The following is a 22,173-nucleotide window of genomic DNA, read 5'->3' on the forward strand; positions in this document are numbered from 1 at the left end:
CAGTTCCTTGGAACTGCTGTTCTGTACTTTTGGGCAAGTTGTTTACTTAGTATTTCATTTTCCTCATTTATGAAATGGCAATTATAGTAGTTATTCATAGAATTATTAAGAGGATTAAAAGAGTAAATACATGTAAAGTCCTCAACAGTGCCTGTCACATTGTAAAAATTTAATAAATGTTAGCTGTTATTATTGCATTTCTGTAACCTTAGAGTGGTATCAGGTCTATGGATGAGAAATGAGAAGTATTCCCGGGGCCAGTGACACTTTATGAGAAGCCACATGGTCCAACAGAGATTCCTTGAAATTCGCTTTTGCTGAAAAATGCGGCCAGTTGTAATTACCTCTCCCTCCCTGTAGATCACTCCAATGACAGGTCTTTGTTTTTGTCGCCACTGCAAGATAGCTCTATTATGGTGGTTTTACTTGAGGTCCTAAGGCTTCTGTGACTCATGAAGGATCAAATTAAAATCACATCTTCTTGATGTTGCTTCGAGGGCCTTAGATCTTTTTACAGGGTCCGTGGGAAAAGCACAAATAGCTATAACCCAAGTCCTGGATTCCTTGAAACATGTATGTGAATTATGTTGAGTCCTAGAACTCCCGAAGAATGACCTGTTGTATCACTTTTGGGATCTTTGTGGCTCTGTTGTCCCTGATACATGGTCAGTTCTGTTTAACTCTCTTAGATGAAGAGGCTGTTTCGCTATATAAATGAAAACTGTGTGTGCTTTTAAGTCCTTTTATTTGGCCTACAGGAAACTTGATTAAATGTCAATGTAACGTTCTTAAATTCTCTAAAGGAGAGTCAACATTGGACCCCGGGTGAAATAAGATGCAGCAAACTCTCATTATTTCATGCTGTCCTTTCTTTTAAAAATTTTTTAGGGTTTGTTCTACTATTATAGCTCTAGGAGACTCCAAAAGAACAGTTGACAAATGAAAGGTTGGACCCTCAATTTAATATATATCTTTTGAAGGTTAGGATAGTGATTGGCTGGACAGTATTAGAGTTTCGAAACCTAATTCTGATACTGCTACCTAGGAAATTAATGAAATTGAGACATTATCAGCCAAGGTGGATGAAAGCAGCCAAGGGCATTTAGCCAGAACTGTCAGAGAGTAAGAAGGGTCTGTCATTGCTCTCCAGGTTACATCAGTGCTGTGATTAAGATTGACGGGCCTGAAGTGGTAAGGCTCTCTAGCTGCTTTACCTCTTCCATTCTGGCAAAGGGGCAGAGTCCGAGAGGACTGTCACCATGACTCCTTAATGATTGAGTGTTTAGGGTATAATATGTTAGGAGCTGACTGTACAAAATCAGGATGAGAGAGTAGGGTCTGTTTGGGTTCAATGTTACCTTTCTACAAAATGGGATCTCATCCAGCTTGTCAGCATATACAAACTGCATAATATATGTTTGAAATAGGAGAGAGAGGGGAGTGGGGAAGGGGAAAGTGATTGAGTGATTATCCCAGAGAATGGACAGCTTAAATGTTGAGAGAGAATGAGAGATAGGGCTATTTCTTCTCATGACCATCTGGCTAGGCAAGAGGCAGCACACCAGGGTACAATTCAGAGAAGCCATTCTCTGAATCAACATTGGACCCGGTGTGAAATAAGATGCAACACGGCTCTTACTGTTGCATGCTGTCCTTCCTTTATTTAAAAAATTTTAGGGTTTATTCTATTAGAACTCTAGGAGACTTCAGAAGAACAGTCTCTTAGGGCACCACACTGCATAGTTCTCAGTTCTCTTCCCCTCTTTCCCCTCACTTGGGGCAATTGGAAAGACTGAATGGACTACTTCTCTTTCTGGAAGTTCTCCATGAATATTGATTGCTTAGCTGAGTATTTGTTAGCTATTAGGCAACACTGACTTCAATAGAGCGTTCAATTGTAAAGGACTTGGAGTGTTACATTCTGTGTTATTACTTAGAAATTTACTCACTTGCTTTAAGAGTAGTTGAGCTGATAGACATGTACTTTATACAGATTTAAGGCTCTGTTATCCCTCATTTATGTATTTTGAGAAAGTTTTTTTTTTTGAACATGCTATTTAATGATTTTCTTTCCAATAAAGCCATTGTATACTCTCCCTGCAGTTAATTTTCCTTGTACATGATTTTATTATCTCATATGTATTCATCTTATACAATTAATTATTGTCTCACCACATTGTATTATAATTGCATGGCTGTGTGTCTCCTGCGAGGCTGTGAGTGCGAGGTTAGTCATGGGTCTCATTCAACTTTGTGTTCTTATACTACTCAGGATAGTGTCTGACATGTCATGTGAAGAACATGTATAGTGGCTATCCATAAGTGATGAATGAATGAAAGAATGATATCCCAATTTTAGAGTCTGCCTCCAGAATATTGGCACTCCATGACCAGTATTCTGGATGTATTACTTAAAACAGGGACATTGTGTTCATTGGCAAATTTTTGTGCCCTTTTTTTCTCTTAAGCTATAGAGTAACAGGCTGATGTGTTTCACTGTGATCTTCCATGTGCTGTGTTTGATTGCTTGTTGATAATGAATGGTGACAAGTGCCATCATAGTGTGACTGCTTTGGTTCCAAGGTCACATCTTTCCCTTGGTTGAACATAAGTGGGTTTTACATTTCAAGATCTTGGCTTCTGAAACCTGGTGACTTGTGTTTATTATTTATCTTCTTGGGCATTTATCATTGTCTGACCCCTGTAACCCCTGGTTTCCATTTCGATCAAATGAGAGTTGTGCGTGGCTGGCTCTAGGGTGACGCTTAGCATAGCAAATGTGCAGTGAGTTGATTGAATAGCCTTTGACTGAGTCTTGCTGCTGCTGCTTTGTGCTGCAGAACTGTGATTTGTAACTTTACTTGAAACTGTCATTTTACCTTTTTCACCTCACAAATTTAATCACTCTCAAGGAAAGAGATTTATTTTTAAAATAGTACAGATTATCATTAATGTAAAAATTTTAAGAGATTAATTTTTTTTTGCCATTACATGTAATTAAAAATTTTTCTTCCTATTTTCTTTACCTGGCTTTAAAGACTGAAAAGCATTCTGGAGACAGGAAAACAAAGACAAAACAAAGTGAATGGAATTGAAAACTCTGAAAAAAAATTGCAAAGGTTGTCCTTTGGGATGATGATAGGAGGAGAAATTAAAAACTCTCTGATTTCTGCCTCTTACTAGTTTCAGAACAAGATTAGACAGAGAGTAATAAGACCAGAGGCTCCTTTTTTCCCTTCTTGCCACAAGCACATATTGACACCTCATGTGTAAGTGTAGTGTAGGGCCTGAAATTAATCCCAATGTTATGTGTGCCTTGACACCTGGAGAAACTGGGAGCCTCTAATGACCCATCTATAAGCCCCCTCCCTTACTGTGCTCTGGGGAATACGGTCCCCTAGCCAACCAACTCTCCAAGACCCCAGCAGGCTGACATATTGATTTTAGTCTTGTGAAATTTGAAGCAAAGAAAGACACTAACTTTCAACACTCTGAGATAATAAAGGGGTGTTATTTTAGCCTCTAAGCTTGTGGTAATTTGTTATGGTAGCAGTGGAAACCGAATGCAAGTATTAATGAGTATTTGTGTTTCTTTTCCTTGGGTTTCTCTTCATTGAAAAATTCTGGGGGTAGTAAAACCTTTTTGTTTAAAATGAATGGCAAGAAACCATTCCTTCACCTCATGTTTCCATTTCATGAAGAACTCACAGCTTTATATACGTAAAGGGATGGGTCCGTGTTGTGTCCAACACACAGCTTACCATTTGGGTTGATTTTACTCTACTTGAATGAACTATAGTTTCCCTGGGAATCATAATTTTAACACCAAAGCCTCGTTTTTAGTTGCTGTGGGCTCCAAGAGCATTTCACTGACACATCCTCTGCTTCAAATACATTTTCTGTTTTAAAAGTGAGCGATTCTAGACCTTTGAAAAATAAGAAATGGTGAAGACCAGAATAATGAACATTGTGTTTTTAGTTGCTGCACTTAGATATGTTGGTTACTCTACTTTTTTTTAAAAAAGTCAAAAAATGGAAACTGCTATGAGTAGCAAATAGTGAAGCTTATGTATGTATGAACAGAGTTTAGTATAGTAATAAAACCTTACAGTAAAATGACTACAACAGTCATATTCATAGTCATAGTATTCATAGTATGAATAATTGTTATTCATAATTAGGAATAAAAGGTAAGGGGATTGCATAAAGCATTATAATTGCCATTTATAACTACTACTGCCGTTACATAGCAGAACAAGCATTCTGCCCTCAACTGAGGGGAAGGAAAGTGAGGACCTGGGCCAGCGCATGAGTGTTGGGAGGAACGTGGCTCAAGGTGGGTCAGCTCCTACCTCACTGTGGTGGGAATTGCCCCTTCTTCATTAAGGAACATGAGGAAATGGAAACTGAGTGGCTTGGCCCTGGGGGTCCCCAACATCTGGCTAGGAGAGTGTGGGAGTGATTCCATCTCTGCCCTCTCCTGACCCTCCAGGGCAGCCCTTATCCCTTTGACTCTGCTTTTGTGGGAACTCCAGTGCCCTCTGTGCTTCTTTGGCTTCTGCCCTGCTCTTCCCACAGATGGAGAGACGAAGCTAGAGGCTTACCTCATCTCTTTCCTTCGTTAATTCTACTTCATAATTGTGAGAGTTAAAGAAAGGCCTCTCCCCAGGGCCCCAGATTCTCCTGTCACCACTTGAAATTCTATTCATTAACTGTTAATTTGAATTAATAAACAGGTATCTTAGACTGGCCAAAGGCAGTTATTAAAGGTGACCTAGTCATTCTTGGCATGTGTAGCCTGAGCTAGGGGCTATTTTAAAGACTTTACCTGTATTAATTTATTTAATCTGCACAGCAACCTTATGAGGAAGGTTCAGTGGTGTCCAGTCACTTGTCCCAAGTTACATGGCAATGACATGGGGAGAGTCAGAACAGAGTCCCTGTGGGTCTGCACTGGGATTTAGGCCCTAGCCACTGTGCTGAACTGCTCTCCTGGATCCTTAATGAGGATTTGATTACTTTCTTCCTAACGCCTAGCAACAATACCTGTAGGGATGAGACTGGAAGCGAAGATGGTGAGGACATATTAGGAGGAGACATGGCTCTGAGGGGAGTAGTGCTTGGGATGATGGAGACTTTGGAAAGAGACTTGGAGGACATTTTTTTGAGGCCATTATTTTCCCACCAAAAGTAGTCAGAAGTCACCCATAAGCATTTGGATGTCACATTATAATCAGTACGATAATTCAACCAGGGACCCAGCAAGTACTGCTGTTCTTCTTTGCCTCTCTTCAACATCAACATCATCTTTCTCTTTGTATTTTATGTTTAATTTAATGTTATTCTTTAAAGGTGGGGTCATGCCATATTGGCCAGGGTGTTCTTAAACTCCTAGCCTCAAGCAGTCCTTCTTCAAACCCTGCTGAGATTTCAGGTGTGCGCCACCATGACTGGCCCGTTTTTTCTTTTACTGTTCTTGCTGCAGAAAACTCTTACGTATGTTTGTCTGTGTATATGAGGGAAGTGTTTAACTTATCAAGTTTTAAAGTGTTGTTTAAGTAACATTTTGCAAATATTCTTGAAGTAAAAGCTAATGAAAATTGACTAATTTCTTTAATTGTCCTTTTCTTCCTCACACAGTATTGGCTGGATCCTGCAAAAACTCTTGCTGAGCACAAAGAACTGATCAACAGTAGGTATTTAACTTTTGCTTTGTTAAAGGGTGGCTTGAAAGCAATGACAAAGTCCATGGTTAGTTGGGTGCAGAAGTGGGTTTAAGTACTGGAGAAGTGAGTACTAGTACTCAAGCGCCAGAATATGGGAATGTGTGTATTGTGTGCATTGCTAGGCCTTCTCCAAACTCATATTAAATTTAATCAGTCTCTGAGTGGATCTTGGTATTGAATTTGTCCTAGAGACAGGCCTTCCCTTGATTTTGTCTGTGGTTTTTCTGTATGCTTGTCTTTAAAATTTGACCTTAAAACAAAAAAGGCAAATAGACATTAATGGGTGGTAGGGGGACTGCAGGGATGGGTCATAATGTCCAAGCTTTTAAAGAGGTTGAGTTTCTTGAGTTATGGCATGGTTTTGCCATTCGGACCACTCAGTTTCCTAAGCCAGTAAGAGGTGCTTTTGTGACCTGAAAAGTGGTCTTCAGAGAGAGACCATTTTTGGGAGCTAGCTTTTTGGTTTTATCAATACGAATATTATAAGGAGATGCAATATAATTAAGTATATATTCCTTAATCTTAATTTCCAGAACCCAAGTTTTTATTTATAAGCACAAACACAGAGGCTCCTTAAGTGTGCAAAAGAATACTCTTTTTAAAAATAAAATTGTCTGTTTCAATTGAAATAAAATATACATGACGTATAAAATGGATTCTTTTAACCATTTTTGTGTGCAATTCAGAAGCATTAGGTACATTTACATTGTTGTGCAGCCATCATCACTGTCCATCTCCAAAATGTTTTAATCTCCCTAAACTGAAACTCTGTTCCCCATTAAAGCATTTTGCTGAACTGTGTAAATTATTGCTAATCAAAACGGAGTGGATTCTTCTGACATTCATTACCCCCATTCTGAGTCTGTATTTTCTGTGTGTGTCAGCTTGTTTCCTGCGGTAGTATTGGTTGTGCGATGCTCCATGGATCCAAGGGCAGGAATGTAGCTCTGCTTCCAAAAGGAACTGGAAACCTGGACTGCAAAGCCATCAGAAAGTCCTGTTTCTATGAACGTCAGCATCATTGTTGTTTCTCATTGCATTCCCACCTCTGTAGTGGAAACCACTGGAGTTTACAAGTTACAGCTCTAGCGTATTTGAACTGATTAAAAAAATACCAATTGGAAAACCAGAAAAATTTCAGGAATGATTTCTTTTTTTTTTTTTTTTTTGAGATGGTATCTTGCTTAAAACCCAGGAGGCAGAGGTTGCAGTGAGCTGAGATCCCACTATTGCACTCCAGCCTGGGCGATAGAGTGAGACTCTGTCTCAAAAAAAAAAAAAAAAAAAAAAAAAAAAAAAAAAAAAAAAAAAAAAAAAAAAATTTCTGCATAGTAAGAATAAAACAACTGGTATTATAATTGAAGAAATGTTAGTGACTGAAGAATCCTTCCATTTTATCTCATGAAATTGTTAGTGAAGGAAAATGGCTATCAAATCTCTAATAGATTAGTCAGAAAGAGAATCTATAAAAACGACAGAACATTTGCTAGTTACCGGAATGCTTGTAGTTAATCTTGATTTATTTCTCCTTGAGTTAATGAGAAACTCCTTATCAAAGACCTCAAAATTAGTCTACATAAAAGATAGAGGATTCCTAGTTTTTGGCTTCTGTATTTTTTGCTAAAGTGAAACAATATTAACTTTACTTTACATAAGAGTTTCTTAAACGTTGAGTCCATGGCATGACGTGGATTCAAGACAATAATTTTGTAATTTGAATTATCAGCACCTTACTTTTTTGTAGTCTTAGAATAGGAAGCCAAAAAGTATCTGGCTGAACATATCCTTGTCCAAATGTTCATTTCTATAGCCTTTGATTGCTCTCTGAAACAATGATGCATATAAGAGTATTATCTTACTCTAAAGGTATTACTATTTTGTGTTTCTCTGAGAAGCTTTATAGATAGAATAGTGCACCCCAAAGCGCTGAGCTCTAGATATTAGCAAACTTTTTTTTCTTCCCAGTGATTTTAGGCAAGTTGTTTAACTCCTTGCAGTTTCACATGCCTTGCATATGTTACCAAGTTGCTATTGTTGAGAATCAAATGTTTATGAAACATTGTTGTACATTATGAAATGTAACCAAATGGTAACGATGCCTTATATTTAGAACACAGCCATTTTATATGTGAATGGGAAATGAAAGGCTAGTTTGGGCTAGAAGAACTTAGAGAAAATTAGCCAAAACCAAGTGTTTTTAATTGTGTACTTTTAACATTTTTGTTTAACTGTTCATACTGAATATTTGAAATGTGCGGGCTTGGTGAATAGGGTGTAATCTGTCATGTTCCAGAGAATAGAAGCAGCTCTGGGGCCTGAAGAAGGCCTCTGCTCTTTGTGTACCATCTCGACAGCATCTGTGCTCCTCCCCGCCCCCTAGGTACTAACCCCAGCTGCCTGCGGGCACAGGCAGACCCATCTGCTCAGGAACACGGAGCTTGATTGACACAGACGGATAAGCTGAGGGTGGACTTCCTGGCTCTTCTAAATATTTAATAGTCTGTGCCTCCCTGACATCTATGTTCAGGGATAGAGGTGTATTTGTTAGAAATACAAACACAGTGGTTAAACAAACATAAAAATTAAACATAAGGAATCAACTCCAATAATAAGAAATTCTAGCAGTTTCTTTTGAAGTTTAGTTTTTAAAAAAGCTGTAGCATAAGGAGTGTCTTACACAGGAAGGCATAGATGAGGGGAGAGGCAGGATCCTCCTCTTGATTGTCTTCCACATGCCAGGAACAGGGTTCCAGTGTGTTGCACACATAAGTATGTGTGTGTAATATTAATAAATAGTAACATAGTTCATATGTTATAAATACATGATGCCTTTATTCTTGTTCTGTTTAATTTCTTTTCCCCAGTTTCTAAATTTGTGACTTTATTCAGTTAAGAATAGCAAGGCTGGGGTTACTTTATGTCAGTTTAGATAGTATGGAAGACTTTTACTGAGATGCATGCTTCACATCTTTTCTTTTTAATGCGTGGGAGAGCTTTTGTTGCAAAACAATTAACACCCATAACTACCAGTTGGTATACCAGGTAACAAATCCTTTTAAAAACAAAGTGTATTAGATCTAGTTACTGCACAGCTTGGAGATATGCAGTTTTGGAAACAGTACAGATTAGATTGATACCCTCAGAAATAAAAATATTTCCTAGTAAAAGCATAATATAATGTGTTTGGCACCCAAGGGGTTTGTGTCTTCTTGCACAATTTGGGTATGTATTTATTTTTTATTTGTCCATGTACATACAATTCCAGGCTTTGTTTCTGATTTAAAACATAAAAAAGTTTGTAGGCATAGTTCTTCTTTGGTAAATGAATTAGATGAGAAAGGTTTTCTTAAATACATGAGAACACATTTTTAGATTCAGAAGTATTTAAGAATGAAACAAATATTGTCCCTAATTTTATTATGTAGCCTCACTGATGACTTTTTTCCCGTAAAAAAAGGTAAGAGTTATCATAAGAAAATTCTAATGAGTTAGTTTAAGGATAGGACATTTCTAGCCCTTCTTCCCAGAGTTTTCCATTTAGTAATTTTTTTTTTAACTCTTCTAGGAAAAAAAAAAAACCCAAATATGATCCCTTTTTCACAAAACGGAATTTAGATTGTTGGTCTTTTCCACATCAGCACATGCAGATGCCCTTCTGTCTGTTTGAGCATTTGCATGGTGTATGTCCGGTGGCTGGGGCTGACTTAAATAGTCCACCTGCTCCTGAGCATTTAAGTTGTTTTCAGCTTTTTGCAGATAGGTTTAAAAACTATTTTTTTAAATGAAATGATAAGTGGGTGGTTTTTAAAACCATTTATTTTTTTTCTTTCTTCACTATGAAAAATTACATATATATTATAGAAAATGGGAAAAACATAAATAATAAAAATTGTCTATAACCTTACCAACCAGATATAAGAACCAGCAACATTCTGGTGTATTTGGCTGTGTCTTCTATCTGTGTGTGTATGTGTCAAGGTCCTACTGTCACAGTTCTGAACTTTGCTGTTTCTATCTTATGTTTTCTTGTTTCTTTAGACATTTTTGGAGTGTAATTGTAAATAGCCGTATAATATTATACTGTAACTTTGACTATTTTATGATTTTAGTGAAATTTAATTTCTATTTCTTATTTTAGCCGGACCTCCATATACTTTGTATTTTGGTATTAAATTCTATGCTGAAGATCCATGTAAACTTAAAGAAGAAATAACCAGGTATAGTATTGACTTTGTTTCTGAAGAGATACATGCATTGCATATACAAAAAGCTTTATTTAAAACATATTAAAATTGGGCTAAACATTTGGATGTGTGTCTACCTGCATTTTGTAATGCATCTCTTGTGAGGGTAAAATTTAAACTAGCATTGCATGAAGTTGATCAGTGTCTGACGATAGATGTGTTTGAAAATGGCATGAACCTGGGTGACGTGATGATACATTTTGCATCTGCTGTGATGAAATATTTCTGTATCATTATTTCTGTATCAATATTTCTGTATCAATATTCTGTATCAATATTTCTGCATGCATTCAGCCTTTGTATTCATATGGAAGTCATTTGAACTGCCTAAAGGAAGGATATTTTGATGCTCGGTTTGTACTTCTAAATATACATTTGCACAGCCAGTTATTTCTTTTTAATTGGTTGTAGCTTAAATATTAGCTTTCCAGGTGTTTCATTTATCTCTATAGGAAATGAGAAGATAATTGGTTTTAGTATTAAGAATGGAAACCAATGTTTTAATGCATTACTTCACCTTTGTCACCAAATATTTGATATGAGTAAGACAGAATTTCCTATCGATACTGATTAGGTTGTCAAAATAGTACATGTCAGCAACTGAAAGGGCTTATGAAGAACAGACCAGTTATATTTTAACTTATTCCGCTGATGACCTAGCTGCATGTGGTAGCAAAAACAAAAGCATATTTCCTAACTTAACACTAAGTGGTCAGTTTTCCCAGTGAACCCATATTAGAGGCTCAAATAAAGCCTAATACCTCCTTTGAAAAAGTTGAAATCATGTCTTTTGTAGCCTACGGTTTTGTTTCTATTCCATGCTTTCATCTGTCTCAGACTTTCTTTTGTCTTTATTCTGGACTGCACACAGAAGAATGAGAAGAGGGTAGGCTAATTGGACCTTTTTCATCCCACTTTCAAGTGCCATATTTAGGCCTCATTTTTACTTTGTTTTATTTTATCCCTCAACCTAAGATGTAATCTATTTGAACTGTAATGATTGATTGATGAAAATATTATATTTCATAACCTGTATTTAATTTTTTAAGAGACAGGGTCTTGCTGTATCACGCAGGCTAGAGTGTAGCAGTGTAATCATAGCTCACTGTGACCTCAAACTCCTGTGCTCACAGAATCCTCCCGTCTCAGCCTCAGGAGTAGCTGGGACTACAGGTGTGTGCCCCTACACCTAGCTGATACTTTTTGTTTTTTTGTCTTGTTATGTTGACCAGGCTGATCTTGAACTCCTGGCTTCTAGCAGTCCTCCTGCCTTGGCCTCCCAAAGTGCTGGGATTACCAGCATGAGTCACTGTGCCAGCCCAGACTTCATTTTTAGAACCAAGCAGATGTCTGCATTCACATTGTTCATTATCACATTGTTAGTGAGCACTGTGAAAAGCAGACATGGCAGTTTAAGCTTTTGCAGTGCACATCTTTCTGGGGAAAGGGCCATTAGGATGGAGAGGAAATGTTGAGGAGAGGGATGGTATTTTCATTAGAGTTTCAGAGGGAAATTGAATTCAAGTGCTGTAAAAAAAATACACTTATATCTCTAACTCGTTAGGGAATTGCAAGGGCACAACATTTTTTAAAAAATAAAATGAAAGTCCTTCATAGTCAGGTTGTGAGTAATCTCTGCCTGTGCCTAAGTGTCCTCAGTTGTAAAACTGGAGATACACCTGTTTCAAGGTTTTCTTAAGCATATAAAGCTCTTATGATTGTCCGTGTCTCATACTATGTTTGATGAATGTTAATACTTATTTCATTCTATCCTTTTTCTAGATGCATGATGGAATTACATCTTAAATAGGGGTTAGGTTCCAAAAATACTTGAGTTAATTTTAAGAAGGGATAAAAAAGATCATTGTTTTATAATGCATTACTTCACCTCTGTTCACCACACACATGAACAGAAATTTCCCAACAGAATCTACAGATGGATCATTAACAGAATACATGGATTTTTTGTATAATTTACAACCCACAATATTTTCAGTACAACCAATTGTATTGAAAGTTTTAGACCAACTTGTGTAGTTAAGAACACAATGACATAGCTGGCTTACAATTAGTGTCCATGATTTGTTGCCTAAAACATATGGTTGAATTTAGGTAAGTTAAATGTGCATTTAATACATTGATATACACATATTATTCATTTTATTATTGATTTACATGAATATATTACCATTAATGGACCGGAAAAAGAGGAGTCACATGAGATAATTTTGGCAAAAGCAAGAACTGAAACCAAAAAGCAAAATCTCCAGATACATGCTATTTAAGGAAGAACATACTTCTGCCAGCATTTTCAAGTTGAGTGTTTATCTTAATTTAGTTCTTTGGAAAATTGTGCCAGCCTACTCTGCATTGGCTGTTAGGTTGTCTGTAATTTTTTTTTTTTTTTTTTTTTTTTTTTTTTTTTTTTTTTTGAGACGGAGTCTCACGCTGTTGCCCAGGCTGGAGTGCAGTGACGCGATCTCAGCTCACTGCAAGCTCCGCCTCCCGGGTTCCCGCCATTCTCCTGCCTCAGCCTCCTGAGTAGCTGGGACTACAGGCGCCCGCCACCGCGCCCTGCTAATTTTTTGTATTTTTAGTAGAGACGGGGTTTCACTGTGGTCTCGATCTCCTGACCTTGTGATCCGCCCGCCTCGGCCTCCCAAAGTGCTGGGATTACAGGCTTGAGCCACCGCGCCCGGCCGGTTGTCTGTAATTTTTTGATATGAATGATCATGCTATCATAAACATGCTTATACATAATCTTTTATGTGTATGTTTTTTTGACATGTTACTATTTCATACATACTGTATTGCCTCTTTCACCATCTAACCCAGCTTTTTTTTTTTTTTTTTTTTTTTTTGAGACGAAGTTTTACTCGTCACCCAGGCTGGAGTTCAGTGGTGTGATCTCAGCTCACTGCAACCTCCACCTCCTGGGTTCAAGCGATTCTTCTGCCTCAGCCTCCCGAGTAGCTGGGATTACAGGTGCCCACCACCATGCCCAGCTAATATTTTGTATTTTTAGTAGAAACAGTGTTTTGCCATGTGGGGCAGGCTGGTCTCAAACTCCTGACCTCAGGTGATCTGCCCACCTCGGCCTTCCAAAGTGCTGTAACCCAGTCTTTTTACTGCTGCATTGTATTCCGTAATTAACTGTATGTTTTGGCCATCCAGATTGTTTCCTTTTTTAAAAAAATTAGGGCTGGGCACAGTGGCTCACGCTTGTAATATCAGCACTTTAGGAGGCCAAGGCGGGCAGATCACGAGGTCAGGAGTTCGAGACCAGCCTGGCCAACACAGTGAAACCCTGTCTCTACTAAAAAAATACAAAAATTAGCTGGGTGTGGTGGCGGACTCCTGTACTTCCAGCTACTCCTGCTCGGGAGGCTGAGGCAGGAGAATCGCTTGAACCAGGGAGGTGGAGGTTGCAGTGAGCCGAGATCGCGGCGCTGCACTCCAGCCTAGGTGACAGAGCTAGACTCTGTCTCAAAAAAAAAGAAAGAAAAAAAAATACAGATAATGCTACAGGGAACTTCTCATGTATATACATGGTCATGCTATTAATAGATGCAGTATTTCAGAAGGACACTGATGTAGGAAAAAAGATCTAGAATGAATGTGATAGAAAAATAAAGTTTCAGATTATGAAAAATGTAAATTAATAGAATCATCAACTTGGAGTCCCTGCTTGTGTTCTAAGGTGTTTTCTGAAGTAAATGAAATTGGGGGGACTTTGAGGTCATATATTCTGAACTCCACCCTTGTAGAACATTTCTGACACATCAACCAGCTTCTTATTAAGCACTTTTAGGTAGGAAACCTACTTTGAAAAACACTAAGAAATTCAATAAGAAATAATTCCCTGATGGTCTATACAGAATAAATCTGATCTCTCTTTTCTTTATTAGTACTGTAAATAATTCGTGTCCTCAGGAGATCTGTTAAACTGATTTTCAGTTCTAATTCAAAACGTGACATCCTTCCCTGTACTGCGTGTCCTTCATAGCTCTGTATCCTCCACAGATTTGATAAGTATAATACATATATTGGTTAGAAAGACAGGCTTGGGAGTCAGAAAGGCTGAGGTCTGCATCCTCGCTTTGTCATTCACCAGTTCTGTAATCCTGAGAAGATTGCATAGCCTTTTGTAAAGTCTCAGTTTTTTCATTCGTGCAATGGCATTATAGTGTTTCTTCAAAAACATGCTTGGAGGAATATATAAGAGTGTACTGGCAAAGTACTTACCATAATGCAAAGATGTAAGTGTTCAATAATGATCAAGGTAGCTGACATGGAAATAATGATTATTGTTTTATATTTTCAAATTATTGATTAAAACATTAGGAAAAGACCAGCTTGGAGCCCTGAGATAGGTCTTCTTGCATGTTTAAGTCAATCCAGTAATCAGACCCTTCTTATTGTAGGTGCTGATTTAACTATGAATCATTTTACTATCCCCTGTAGCCTGCATTTCTTGAATTTGTATGTCAAGACAAAATGCACTTACACTTCATTCTGTAACTATTTGGAGTACCATGTTCCAGTGTGCTGAGTAAAAGGAGATTCAGTGGTGACCAGGGCAAGATCTGGTTTCAGTCTGCCTGAAGAGAGAATCTGTCAGTTGTCTTGCTGACAGCCCTATCTGAAATACCATTGGAATTTCCCTGAACTTTTAAGGATCTTAAAACTCTTTCTAAAAAAAGAAAATAATGTTAGTTCCAAATGACTCATTCATAATACTTTTTAGAGTCTCAAAATAGGTGTTTGATTTTTTTTCTTAGTTTTTAAAATAATATTTCACAGCATTTTGTTGAGGATTGACATTAAGTTCTTGTCTTCTTTTTGCAACCCAGAATCTTCCTTTGTTGAAGATGGGTTTGTTTTATTTAGCTTCTTCACTTCCTGTGTGACCTTCAGTCCTATACTTACTTCCTGAGTCCCTGTCTCCTCCTTTCACTGAAGGTAGTGGTCCTCATCTACCTCAGAGTTGAGGGTTACATTTTCTTATGGAAGCGAAAGGACTTTGTGAGCTTTAAAGGACTATCTGAATGTAAGGTGATGTTACTGCTATTTGTTTCCATATTTTCATCATTGGTTTTCAACTTTAGAGGTGAAAGTTATGATTTTTCTCTACTGTTTTTCTGCTAAGTCCTATGTGCCATTTTTCTGCATTATTTAATAACATGTTATGATTTAAATGTTTCCCTTTGACTCTCACATTTAAATTTTATCAAAACTAGTTAGATAAAATGCTGTGTTCCTGCTCTTTGTGGGATGAAGGTAACGATCACGCTCCTTATTACCTCTGTATAGGTTGGTAGTCTCCTCTAGGTTCTCCTGTTTCACATTCAGCTATCACCTGAAATCAAACTCCTCCCTGTCCCTACCTCCTTCAGTTTTCTCAGCAGGGTCTCACATCATTAGAAGGTGCACTGTAGGATTCTTTGGTATGAGCATTTGTGACTGTTTTTGGCCAGGAATCTCACAGGAGCCTTCTGTTTTGAGCTTCTGTCTCTCTACCTCTTCTTTAAGAAAGTCCTTGTCTGTTCTTCTTGCCTCTAATTGCTAAACTGTTAATGGATCTCAACGACTTTTACATCCTTGGTATCAGTTTAGCTATTTTCAACACACATTAGATAAATAGAAAACTGTGAGGCCAATATTTCAGGCCTGTCTCTTGTGTTGTACTGGTGGTGGTGGCGTGTTAAGTACAGATAGAGTGGAAGACAGAATGCTCCTCCCTACCTAGAAATCAAAGTCTCAGGGGCAGTGCATATACATCGGTTTGTTAGTTTACAAAAGGAGGTAACCAGAAACTGCTTCATGAAGCCTCTGCTGTATACCACAATGTATTCTGGAAACTTCCTTGTTAAGTAGATATTTTTAGTTAGCATTTTTTCCCCAGTATGGTACAGTATAACTAGAGTCACAGTATAATTTATTGTCCAAACTTTGACACTTTAGAGAATGATGAAGTGAGTTATTAATAATTATATATTCATAATAGGCATAAATTAGTACTCTCCTAGGCAAACTGGCACATAGGTTCATCCTAATTAAAGCCAGAGATAAACAAGGACTCAAGCATTCAATCATAGCTTTAATCAGAATGACACAGAAGGAAAGACTCAGCAACTCTAACTTGCTCTATTTTAAATAAAATATTAAATTTACTATAAGCCCCATAAAACATACAAAATAAGCAATATATAGTTAACTTAAAATAGGCCCTGAGATACTATAAAATGTTTAACATATGAAAATATGATTTTACTTTATCACAAATTTGCCTCATGACTCTAGTAAGATGCTAGATATAATAAAAATCAAGTTTGAAATTAAAAATAGTTTGCCTTCAATTTTTCTTTTTTTTTTTTTTTTTAATGCAGGGAGTGAAAGATCTGTGATATCTTTAAAGGGCAGGCTAACCAGGGAATTTTGAATAGATGTATTTTTTCTTTATGAATTTCTTAGAGACAGCAAATAATGTTCCCAGTTTTTAGAATTTTGTCTCTCTGTTTATCCATGTACCCAACTTGCAGATCAACAAGTATGTATTGAGCAGCTCCTATGCGCTGAGCCCGAGATACTAGGAATGCGGTTGCCAATGTGATGTGGCTCCTGTTTCTTTGTATCTGTTTGTCTGTGTTTCAGCTCTTTGTTTTCTACTGTGTATTTTTAATCTCTCTGTTCCTCTGTTCCTCTCCTTTTGTCTTTGAGGCAGATGTCTATCATTTCTGTATTTGTCAAAAGATTTGATTGTCTAGTCAGATGTTAAAGTCTTTTTTTTTTTTTTTTTTTTTTTTTGAGAGAAGGTGTTACTCTGTTGCCCAGTCTGGAGTGCAGTGGTGCAGTTACGGCTCACTGCAACCTCAACCTTCTGGGCTCAGATGATCTTCCTGCCTCAGCCTCCCAAGTAGCTGTGACTGCATGCATGTACCCCTAAGCCTGGCTAATTTATTTTTTATAGAGATGGGGGTCTCACTATGTTGCCCACGCTGTCTCAAACTTCTGGCCTCAAGCAATCCTCTTTCCACAGCCTCCCAAAGTACTGGGATTAGAGGTGGGAACCACCATGCACAGTCTCAAAGTCTTAATAGAGAAAGAGACACTTGCATCTCTGACCCCTTTCTTTAAAAAATACACTTCAGGAAAAGAAATTTGAAGATGCCAATAGAGAAGGAGGAGGGTGTAGTGAAGTGCAAGTTTCCAGCAGCAAGCAGTGATAATTCTCATAGTTGTCTCTTTTGTTTATAAGGTTTGTTTGTTTGTTTGTTTGTTTGAGACAGAGTCTTGCTCTGTCACCCAGGCTGGGGTGCCGTGGCGCAATCTCAGCTCATGGCAACCTCCACCTCCTGGGTTCAAGTGATTTCTCCTGCCTCAACGTCCCAAGTAGCTGGGACTACAGACATGCACCACCATTCCTAACTTTTGTATTTTTAGTAGAGAAAGGGTTTCACCATGTTGGCCTGGCTGGTCTTGAACTCCTGATCTCAGGTGATCCGCTTGCCTCAACCTCCCAAAGTACTGGGATTACAGGTGTGAACCACCATGCCCACCCTTGTTTATAAGGTTTTGTATTTAAATTCTCCTAATTTTACTTGACTCTACTTTTCTCTTCTCCAAGAGGAGCACAGATGATCATTATCAAACGGATTTAATAGCTCAGATGAACATTCAGGGAATTGAAAATAGTTAAATAGGGTTGGGAAAAGGTGTGCAAATTATGGAACAGGGTGGTCACTGATCAGTGGCAAGAAGTGGCCCCAGAATTAAGCAGAAGTAGGAAGTCAGTCTTACAAGCTATCTTAAGGAGCTTGAACTTTATCCTAAAGGCAAAGGGAAGTCTTTTGAGGTTTGTTTGTTTTTTTTTTCAACTGAAAGAGTGACATGATCCTGTTTTCATCTTAAGAATCCTGCTTACCTCTTGAGAGGTTTGGAAGGAAAGTAAGTATGAGTGATGGCAGAACAGTTAGGAGGAGGTTTTAGAAATTTAGGAGAGAGTGACCTGGTCTAGGGGATCGAGAGGAGTATAGATTTTAGAAACAGCATATTTGGTGATTGAATGTGGGTGCCAGGGATGATTACACATTGTTCCCAGGTTTATTTTTCTTGGACAGCTGAAGGTGGGGGTGCCACTTACTGAAATGGGCAGTGGGGAAACATGGGGCATTGAGCAAATTTTCTCTGAAACATGTGGTTGCAATCAAAGTTGATACCAATCTTTTTGAAATAATCAATGTGGTGTCTAATATCTAACACAAATGTAACATTTCCTCCCTAAGGGCTTTGGTTGTGAGCATTCGGAGAAGAGATATTTATCATAGCTGATTATTATAGTTCATTTCCTTTGTTTTTTTCTACCCTTCCCAACGACATCGAGTCATCTTATAAAACAGAAGTCACAAAAGGACAGGTTAAAGTGTGTGACAGTGTGTGTGCATGTGTGTAAGTGCTAGCATCCAAGGATGATGTGGATGGTTAGTTATGTTGGTTCATAAACCTCTGGCCCCTCTCAGTCCACTGGCAGAATAGCTGAATAAGAAAACAAAACTAATCAAAGTTACATATCATCCTGATTGAGAGAGTTCTAGGGTCAGATTTCTTGGGTTCTAGCTCTAACTCTGCTGCTTAATTCGTTGTGAGGTCCTGGACAAGTTATTTCCCCTCTGAGTCTGTCAGTTTTCTCATCTGCACAATGGAGAAAATAATAGTACTGACTTCATTTTTAAAGTCTTAACCTAAGTTATTATACATAAATTACTTAGGATGAGTTACCATATAGTGTTAAGAACAGTGCATGGCATTGCTGTTATAACAGGTTTTCTTTTGGCAACTTGGAATGAGCAGATAATAGACAGAGTGTTATGTAATATAGGTTGGGTCTTTGTGATTTATTCCTCCCAGTAGGAGCGTGTTGTGGTGGCAGTGGCAGTAATGATAGCTTAAAAGAGCATGGAGTTATCCTTTGCATTCACCCTGTGAGGTGGATGCTGTCAACGGTTCCAGTTTTGCAGGTGGGGAGGCTGGCTGTTGGAGAGGTTAAGCAGCAGCCCAAGGCTACAGAGGTAGTGAATGCCGGGGCTGGGAAGTAAGCCAAGCAGTTGAACTTGAAAGCCGCACTTTTTAGCCACAACCCTATATTGCCTCTGTAAGGTATGTTTGAGTAGTTCCTGTTCACTCAACAGCCCCCTCACACAAGAGTGGGGGGTGGCTTTATTTTAATTGAAGGTGATTGGTTGTTAACCTTGATTATCAGGGTCTAAAACATCAGGTTTGAGTAGTGTAAGAGATCGTTAATCTCTCTTTTTGTTTCTCTTTTAGATATCAGTTTTTCTTGCAGGTGAAACAAGATGTCCTTCAGGGCCGCCTGCCCTGTCCCGTCAACATTGCCGCTCAGCTGGGAGCGTATGCCATCCAGTGTAGGTGCCACTTAAACATATTTGCCTCAGAAATGTCTGGAGAAAGTATTTGCATTTTTAAAAGCAAGTTTACATACTAAAACTCTTCTTATCCATGAGATTTTGAAAAAAAAAAAAGATTTTATTTGGAATTCAAGTTTTGTTCAGTGTTTCTTCGGAAGAGGTAAAAATGGAGCCAAGTACAAATCCCTTATGGTAGGCTGTATGGAGGTTTAGTCACTGGAATAGCATTGATTCTTGATTAGGTGGAGGGTCTAACAATCTGTTCTATCTACATCTCGTCTGAGTTCATTGATTCTCCTCCCCACAACCTCACCCAAGCTTCTATGTGTCAGAGATCCCATTGCTCCTGCACTGCTGTTGTGAAGAGTCTGCATGGCCAGGTGCCATCACTAGGTTCAGCGTGTGGCATGGGTGTTGAGCTCGGTGCTCTGCAGCTCTTCATGTTAATATGGTGGCTGTGTGGGGTGGCTTCAGCATGCATTGTCATTTTGGAGACTGAAGCTGGGACTACTTCCAGTAACAAGTGGACACCTTCTAAGAATCAAGCTAGATGTGGGGAGAATAAGATAGCATGGTCCTTGCCCTTGTGACACTTGCAGACTAAAAATAATCTAGAAGAAATATGCTAGGAAAAATGTCATATAGATGAACTGGGTTGGGGCTGCAAGGTAGATTAACATAGGGAGAAGCATTTGTATAGGAGTAATATAGTGGGCTGTCTGCTATCATTTTGCTTCTTTGTGTAAATTGTAATGGGATATGTACAGCATTGTATTGCATTCCCATGATCATTATTTCAGGCAAAGATGTATTGAATCACATGTACTATTTCTTGGTGTCATTGTCTGAGAGGATATATTGAGGTCATGAGTGTTTTTCACTTCCAGCATTTCTAGTGTTTGTACTTGAAATGCTGTTTACAACATTTTACTTCACATACATTGTTAAGAGTAATTGAAGTAAAAACGGTGATATAATTATAGTCTTTGGGAATGCAAAAATATAGAACTTCTGTTTTTAAGTCCAGAATTTGTTGCTACCATCCATATATGCTCATCAGAGTTGTATTAGTAAAATTATTTAGTTGTCTTATATGTGAATTTTAATAAGACATTTGAAAAAATGTTTAAGCATGTTAGGAATATTTTATTTCTGTATTTTAAGGACTATCTTTCTGAAATGGAAAAATCTATGATATCTTTCTTTCTTAGCGGAGCTTGGAGATTATGACCCATATAAGCATACTACAGGATATGTATCTGAGTACCGGTTTGTTCCTGACCAGAAGGAAGAACTTGAAGAAGCCATAGAAAGGATTCATAAAACTCTAATGTAAGAATCATGACACTGTGTCTTATGGCATCATCCATCAGTCATCATCTTCTGATATTCATAAGAAAAGTTTCTAGAATGATAAATTCTTCACCTGTGCATTTAATATTCTAATACTCCTCTTTGTATAGTTTAACTACTTTTAACTCTAAAATGCTCACTGAAAACTTCAGTAATTTAAAAAGTGTAAAGGAGAAAGTAATTTCAATATGTAAAGTTACCATGTTTTTGGTCAATGGCCTTTCAGACATCTCTTTCTATGTACAATTTCCCGTAGAGAAAATCTGTCGTACATAGGTTCATGTATTTATGATATTACATAGTGGAATCATTCTGTAAATACTAGATTTTGCAGTCTTTTTTTTTTTCGGTCACCAGGATCTTGTGAAATTAATCTTTCAGCTATAAATATAATTTTTAATCATAATTTTTAACCATAAATGCATTAATATATTCTTCAATGTTTCCTCTGTCTGAAGTATCCCAGTTCTTCACAGTTATAAGCCAAGTCCTGTTCAGGCCATAGCAATGAGTCTGGAAATAGTGATGATGCCAGTGTGGAACCTTTGAGGGTATTGTGTTAACACCACATGCATTTCTGAGAGTAGACACGTTCCCCTAGTAGGATTTTCAATTCATGGCCTATAGCATTGAATTTATAATTTCATTATAGTTATTTTGGTTAAATTCTTTACACCACATTGCTTTATTCCCTGTTATGTAACACTCCCTCTTGAATATGCTTGGTTTCTGATCTATTATAGTTAAGGAAAAAAAAAATGGCTGGGCATGGTGGCTCACACCTGTAATCCCGGCACTTTGGGAGGCTGAGGCAGGTAGATCACCTCAGGTCAGGAGTTTGAGAACAGCCTGGCCAAAATGGTGAAACCCTGTCTCTACTGAAAATACAAAAATTAGCTGGGCGTGGTGGCATATGCCTGTAATCCCAGTTACTTGGGAGGCTGAGGCTGGAGAATCACTTGAACCCTGGGACGTGGAGGTTGCAGTGAGTCGAGATTGCGCTATTGCACTCCAGCCTGGGTAACAAGAGCAAAACTCCATCTCAGAAAAAAAAAAAAAAAAGAAAGAAAGAAAGAAAAAATGTAGAATTAATCTGGTCACAAAAAAATGTTTGCCTAAAGGATCTGTTTCAGTGAGTGTAGAAGCAGAAGTCAGCTGCTGAATTGCAATCAAAGAAAGAGGCCCTCTATGTTGTATTAGCATGCACTAGAAGGCTCTCCAACCTGATTGCAGAGTCCTTCATTTTCAGATTTTGCTGAAGTAGATGCTCAGAGAGTGCTTGTTATAATGTTAGGAAGGGCAGTGTGTTTGGCACATTCTGAGAGTACTGATTCTACTAGGGGTTTCAAAGCACAGTTATATACTGAAATTATCAAGGAGCTTTGGGTAAAGGCTCTCATGTGTTTTACATGCTAGTGTTGACAG

General features: G+C 38.0%; 1 protein-coding gene across 3 annotated transcripts in view; it reads left to right on the plus strand.

Annotated features, from left to right (window-relative positions):
• LOC105471132 (erythrocyte membrane protein band 4.1 like 4A) overlaps window positions 1-22,173 on the plus strand; it is a 258,637-nt gene that overhangs the window by 132,404 nt on the left and 104,060 nt on the right. For all 3 annotated transcript variants that reach the window (XR_011624793.1, XM_024789518.2, XM_011723498.3), the window contains 4 exons: window positions 5,641-5,692; window positions 9,865-9,943; window positions 19,295-19,392; window positions 20,607-20,727. Coding sequence is in view for 2 of the 3 variants with exons in the window: in XM_024789518.2 (XP_024645286.1) it covers window positions 5,641-5,692; window positions 9,865-9,943; window positions 19,295-19,392; window positions 20,607-20,727 (350 nt within the window). In the remaining variant the exon portion in view is untranslated. The remainder of the gene's footprint in view (window positions 1-5,640; window positions 5,693-9,864; window positions 9,944-19,294; window positions 19,393-20,606; window positions 20,728-22,173) is intronic.

Source organism: Macaca nemestrina, chromosome 6, assembly GCF_043159975.1.
Source record: "Macaca nemestrina isolate mMacNem1 chromosome 6, mMacNem.hap1, whole genome shotgun sequence".
NCBI lineage: Eukaryota > Metazoa > Chordata > Mammalia > Primates > Cercopithecidae > Macaca > Macaca nemestrina.